The sequence below is a fragment of the Rhinopithecus bieti genome, unplaced genomic scaffold (genome assembly GCF_001698545.2).
Source record: "Rhinopithecus bieti isolate Rb0 unplaced genomic scaffold, ASM169854v2 scaffold_32740, whole genome shotgun sequence".
Lineage (NCBI taxonomy): Eukaryota > Metazoa > Chordata > Mammalia > Primates > Cercopithecidae > Rhinopithecus > Rhinopithecus bieti.
Genome location: NW_016814617.1, coordinates 201,007 through 207,744, shown reverse-complemented (window position 1 = coordinate 207,744; position 6,738 = coordinate 201,007). Strand labels below are relative to the sequence as shown.

Here is a 6,738-nt window from a genome sequence, read left to right as displayed (position 1 = left end):
GTGTCTCTTAATAAAATAAGCAACGGCCTGCTGTGAGAGGATTCGGGTCTCAGCACAGGCTGCCACTGTCAGCTTTGCAATATTCCTCGAACCTTTCTTCATAAGACAGGATGACTCTACCTTGCAGGGTTACAGCATGGAGCTGGGGGACTGCGCCAGCAGTGCGCTGAGCAGCATCGTTGCGATAGGGTGAGTGAGCCAACCCTTGTTTTCTCTCTTAGAAAGAGGAGGGGTAGATAATAGCATCTTCACCCCAGTAGTTGCCGTAAGTAGTGATGCTAAGAATCCGGCACGTCGTAGGCATCAATCTCAGTCCGCCATCTCCCCTTGCTACCAAGCCAGAAGGTACCCAAAGGAGACTGCCCTGACTGGCAACTCCCGCGCCGGGGTTCCCGGGCCACCCTCACGCGTTCCCTCCAGCCGCGCGCTGTTGCCAAGGCCCGGGCACCGCCCAGCTCCACTAAGGACCAATGGCAGCGCGGCTTGGGCACCGCCCAGCTTCAGCGCGAACCAATGGAGGCGCGTCGCGGGCACCGCCCTGATCCAGCGCGGGCCAATACCGGCGTGGCCCGGCGCGGTGGCCGCCCCGGTCGGGCGGGGAGGCGGGGAGGTGGCCACTGGCTCCGCCCCGCTCCCCTCTGACCCGGTGTCTAGTCTCTCCGTCTTCCTGTTCCAAACCACGTGGACGCGTCGGGGCTGCGGGAGGCAGCCCAGCCGCCGCCGTCGGTGTCGCCGCCACCACCACCGCCGGGGTCACGGGTCCCGCGTCTGTCCGAAGTCGCCGCACTCGGGCTGCTCACGTCTCTGCGGAGGGCGCGCACATGGCGACTCAGGCGAACTCCCTCAGCTACGCGGGGTGCAACTTCTTGCGCCAGCGTCTGGTCCTGTCTACCCTGAGCGGGCGCCCCGTCAAAATCCGAAAGATTCGGGCCAGAGACGACAACCCGGGCCTCCGAGGTAACTTGGTGTGAGCGGCTTGCGGCGTGGGCGCGGGGGCTGAGGGGAGACCGCGCTGATGCCCTGGGGGCCCGCGCGGCGTTGGCTGGGGGCTCGGCGTCCTGCGAGCGCGTCCGGGAGGGCAGGTGGCGCGTCGCCTCTAAAGCTGAAGGCGCAAGAATGGTGGGGGAGGCGGGGTCGGCGCCCGAGGGGAGCGCTCAGCTGCACGCTGCGCTCCGCGTCTGCGGGGCACTGGTAGTAAACAGCTGCACGTTTTCCAGCTTTACGTGTAGCAACAAATCCCCGGCGTCGCCCCCTCGCTTCCCTTCAGTCCCTCTTGCCCTCGCCATAAACCTCTCAAAGGAGAAAAACAGTTTGTTGGACCAAAATATGGTGAATGAGCCGAGGGAGAGACATTGGGAGAGAAAAGTACCTCAGGTTGGTTCTCTGCCCTGTCTCAAAGCAGGTCTCAGAAGCAGCTGCCCCCTTGGACACCGGCTGTTCCTGTCGCCATGATTTCTCGGCTGCCCTCACACTTGTCCTTGGGTGTGGATAAAGAAATTTTTAAAATTCTGTTTATTTTCAGCCGTGACTGTGATTGATGTGCGCAGGACAAGAGCTTTGAGATAGATTTTTAACAGTCATGGGCCTAATTGCCTTGACTTTAGAAAAAAGGTTGGTGACAAGCGCTAAACTACAGGCTTCCAGGCTCACTTCTTGCTCTACAATGGTAGGTTAAAAAAAAAGGCCCATTTAAACCCACATCTCATTAAATGGCGCCGGTTTTCACCTGGCCTTGGTTTACACCTGGCCCCCTGGAATGAGATACATGCATTTAAAAGCTTCTGACTGGTGGTTATCCCAAGTTGGGCGAGTCAGTAGTCAGGTGAAAAAGGAAAAACCTGTCTGTAAATTGAAAGCGAGTGTTTGTAGTTGGTCCTGGAAGCTTCCTGGGTGGTGCTGATGTGTTTCATTTTGCACTGGCTCTTGTTTTATCTGTCTAAATGCATTTTTTGGATAGTTAGATCTCTGCCTCTATTGGGTGGTGATTGGTTGCACATGAAGGGCAAAGATGCCATGCTGTTGATGGAGATAGAAGGTTAGGAAGGAAAGAACCAGAATATCCCAGGTACAGTGGTAAAAAACCTAGTGATAGTAGGAAAAACTTGTGTTGGTGGTTCCTGCCCTCTCTCTACTGCTCAAAAACACTGAGAAAGTTAAGGAGAGACCACAAATGGTTTATGGCACGACTTTTCCTTCAACAACTATTCCACTTAGTTTGGCCCTTGGGCAAAGTGCTTGATTGCTCTGTGGCATTCTCAGCCAGCTCTCCATCCACTTTACCTTCAGGTTAGCTCAGTGAACTTGCCACTGGCTGGATATGGTAAGAAGATGGGCTTCTACTTTGTATACATACTAGGCATAACTTTTTTTTTTTTTTTAAGAGAAATGGAAGTATAGCCTAGAAATCTGGGCTCTCTAAAATAAATCTAATTCTATTTAGAATTTTTCTCTTGACAGGTGGCCTCCAATTTAATATTTAATGTTCCAAAGTATGCTTCTCCTTCTCCTCCTCCATTGTATGTGAGCATCTCTTCAAAGCATCTCACACATATGAGCTCTCATTTCTTCCAGGAACAGGGCTTGGCCACTTGGTACTTTCTTGAAAGGGTGTCAGACGCTGATACCTGAGGGAGGTAGAACTGGTTGGCAGGTGTGCTGGTATTTTACGGGGACTGTTACTTTAGAGCATTATTTGCCTTACCTCGTTCATATACCAGGGGAAGAAAGAGACTCCTAATTATGTGTACATCCTTGTGCTGGCTTCAGGGCCTCAGAAACTTTGTAGATGTTTGTCTGCTTAATTTCTTTCTTTTTTTTTTTTGAGACAGAGTCTTACTCCGTCTCCTAGGTTGGAGTGCAGTGGTGCGATCTCAGCTCACTGGAACCTCCACCTCCTGGGTTCAATCAATTCTCCTGTCTCAGCCTCCTGTGTAGCTGGGATTACAGGTGCCTGCCACCATGCCCAGCTAATTTTTAGTAGAGTATTTTTAGTAGAGATTAGGTTTCACCATGTTGGCCAGGCTGGTATCAAACTGCTGACCTCAGGTGATCCACCTGCCTTGGCCTCCCAAAGTGCTAGGATTACAGGTGTAAGCCACTGCACCTGGCCTGTCTGCTTAATTTCTTACAGAGGGAACTGATAGATATGCATTTGCAGATATACATGTATATGTGTATATGTATATGTGTACATGTAAGTGTATATACATATACGTACACACATAAATAGATGTAGTCCCTGACACGTGATTTCTGGTCATAGTCAAGGGAGTCCTTGGTAGCTTGATTGAAGATACAGCCGAAAGGCTGTGTTGCCTCTCGTCTGTCCCTTTCTGCCTTTTCCTGACTCAAATTCTCAGAGTTGGGAAAAACTCAGAGCATATCCAATAAAATCTTTAGCTCTAATGCAAGAATCACATCTCTTAAAGGTGCTTGCTTAAGCATCCCTCATGGTGTGGGCTTTGGAGGGTAGGGGTGGTATGGGAGGCTTTCGGCCTCAGGAACATTTATTTAGAAAGTGTTTATTGAGCCCCAGTATGTGCAAGGCTTTGTATGGGAGCGTGTAATATATGTGAGAAGCTGCTTGCCCCTGCTCTCATGAAGCTTGTCATCTAAGTAGGATGTTACTAAGTTTGAGTAACTTGAAATAGGAAGGACTGAGTATTGTACAGGGGCTCAGTGGAGTTCAGAGCAGAGACTTCCCTGAAAGTTACAAAGGAAGGCAGGTTTTCTGGATCTGATCTGGACAGGTAGGATTGAGATGGTGGCTGTGGAAATAATTGTTTGCAAAATAAACAGTTTTTTTTTTTTTTAAAGAAATTTTATTTTAGAATCGGGGGTACATGTGCATGTTTGTTACATGGATATATTGCCAACTGGTGGGGATTGGGCTTCTAGTGTACCCATTATCCAAATAGTGAACATTGTACCCAATATGTAATTTTTCAACCTCCCTCAATCTTCCTCCTTTTTGAGTCCCCACTGTTTGTTATTTCCATGTTTATGTCCATGTGTATCCATCGTTCACCTCCCATTTATAAGTAAGAACATGCAGTATTTGATTTTCTGTTTCTGAATTAGTTCTCTTGGGATAATGGCCTCTAACTCCGTGTTGCTGCAAAAGACATTATTTCATTCTTTTTTTCTTTTTTTTTGAGACAGGGTCTCACTCTGTCATGAGTGCAGTGGTGTGATCATGGCTCACTGTAGCCTCAACCTCTTGGGCTCAGATGATCCTCTGACCTTAGCTTCCTGAGTAGCTGGGACTACAGATGTGTACCATAGCATCTGGTTGATTTTTAAAATGTTTTTCGTAGAGATGGGGTCTTGTTTATGTTGCCCAGGCTGCTCTTGAACTCCTGGACTCAAGCAGTCCACCTGCCTCAGCCTCCCAAAGTGCTGGGATTACAGGCATGAATCACCATGCCCAGCCTGATTTCATTCTTTTTTTATGGCTGTGTAGTATTCCGTAGTGTATATATACCACATTTTCTTTATCCAGTCAACCATTGGTGGACACTTAGGTTAGTTCCATCACTTTGGTATTGTGAATAGTGCTGCAATAAACATACAAGTACAGGTGTCTTCTTTGTATAATGATGTCTTTTCCTCTGGGTAGATACCCAGTAGTGGAATTGCTGGGTCATATGGTAGTTCTATTTTTAGTTCTTTAAGAAATCTCCATATGAAAGAAACAGTTTTTAAGTCAAAAAGTTCTTTATTTTCTTTATTTTACTGAGGTAAAATCCTTAATTTGTCATGGTCATAATACTTGGCAATTAAGAGCTTGGGCTCAGTATTGGACCTTGGTTTGAGTACGAGTTCTGCCTTTTGCTATTAGCTCTTGGTCCTTGGGCAAATTCTTTTAACTATTCTCTTCTGAGCCTCAGCTTTTTCACCTGTAAAGTGGGGCCAGTACTACTGACCTTACAAGGTTATTGTGAGGACTAAATGAATTAATACTTCAAAGTGTACTGAACAGTGCCTGGCACATAGGAAGAATAAATGTTAGCTGATTTTATTATTAACTTGAACCCACTTGAACCCACTGGATATAGGTCTGCTCCCTGGCATGCCAAATCCATTCCTGCTTCTATATGGAAATTTTTCAGATATTTGAAGAGAATTATGCCTTCTGTAAAGTTCTCTTCTTAGGTGGTTGTTTCCATGTATTTGTATGTTATATGTAAAGCACAGTAGTTTTCAACCAGGGGCACTTTTGTTCAGTAGGGGACATCTGGGAGCATTTGGAGACATTTTTGGTTGTCACAGCTTGGCAGAGGGGTATGTGACTGGCCTCTAGTGGTCAGAATCCAAGGATGCTGCTAAATATCCTACAGGACAGCCCCCTACAACAAAGAATTATTGCATTCAAAATGTCAGTAGCGCTGATGTAGGAAAACCCTGGCCTACTTGACATTAGTTATTAAGCCTTTTCTTTTCCATGTGTCCCTAGTGATTAGGAATAGCAGCATGTGACACAAAGAAGACTACACAAGGATTTAGAAACAAACGAGACACAGGTCAAACTCTGACTTCAGGCAAATGAGTGAATCTCTTAAAACTGTGCCCTTCCATTGCAAAGGGGTTGTAAATACTGAAAAGAATCTGAACCCCAAAGAAGGATGGTCCCGGGATGGTGGTTATAATTGTCCAGCCACATGTATAATTTATGCTTCAGTTTTGAGGAACATGAACAATTACGTTTATCTCATTGTACTCTTCCTTTCATTGAAGAGGAAGTAAATATTTTTTTCTTGTTGCTGCTGTTTTACTCAAGGTAAAAAAGCCAACACGTAGTTAGGTAAGATAGTTTGTGAAGGCGAATGTGTACTGAAGGACAGAGCTGGAAAGAGAATGTGGCCAGCTCCTGCCTGAAGGGCCTGTTCTCTCTCATTTCACAGCGTGATGGACCTGGGTGTTCCTCATCAGTATTATAAAGCAGCTGTCCAAAGTGTCTCTATCTCTGGATTTCATGAGGGCTGTGTCTTGCAGGGTTCAGTTTAACAGTCTCTGTATAGTGTGAGGTCTAAATGGAAGAGAATCCCACCAGAATAATTGTTTAAAGTTGAAATAGCAGAAATAATGGACTTGAACAAGAGCAGTGGTATAGGAGTTAGGAGACAGCACTGCTACTACCTAGGATCCTGAGCAGGTCACGGAACTGAGCCTTAATGCCTTCCCCTGTGAAACAGAGGAGTTACTTTGTCCCATAGGGGAGTGCTCCGTATGGCTTAAGCAGATAAGATTCTGAAAAAGAAGAGCTAAGTGGAGTTTTAATCAAAAGGGTCCTTTAAAATGTGTTAAGGAAGCATGCCACAAAGAGGTCCTTTGAAAGGTCAAACATGTTTTGGTAAACCAATGCATTGTTCTGGGGATAAATCTGTCTGTTCCCAAATTGGATCTTTTAAAAGGAGGATGTGCCTATATTTTATTTCAGCCTAGTTTGGGACCCAGAATTCTTGATGGACAACTGGTTTTGGGGCGTGGCAGATAACTGTGCTACTAACTGTAGATTGAATATGTCCTGTTAATAAGGAACGTACCCTTTTGTGCCTCTTATGACAAAGTGTGCTTCCAGGAGATGATTTTTGACTGCCCAAAATAAGACTTCTTTTTTTTTTTTTTTTTGAAAGACAAATGCCAAGAATCCTAATGACCAATTTTCAGATACGGTGTTGTTTGGAAGCTGTTATATAAATGCCTTTTCTTTTCTTTACTTTTCTTTCTCTCTCCCCC

At 46.1% G+C, this 6,738-nt stretch overlaps 1 protein-coding gene across 3 annotated transcripts in view; it reads left to right on the top strand.

The window, feature by feature from the left end:
- The first annotated feature begins 569 nt into the window (after nt 1–569).
- RCL1 (RNA terminal phosphate cyclase like 1) overlaps nt 570–6,738 on the top strand; it is a 69,483-nt gene continuing 63,314 nt past the window's right edge. For 2 of the 3 annotated variants that reach the window (XM_017851486.1, XM_017851488.1), the window contains exon 1: nt 570–957. In XM_017851486.1, coding sequence (XP_017706975.1) covers nt 822–957 — 136 coding nt within the window. In that variant the 5' untranslated portion in view covers nt 570–821. The remainder of the gene's footprint in view (nt 958–6,738) is intronic. The other variant, XM_017851487.1, reaches the window with a different exon arrangement.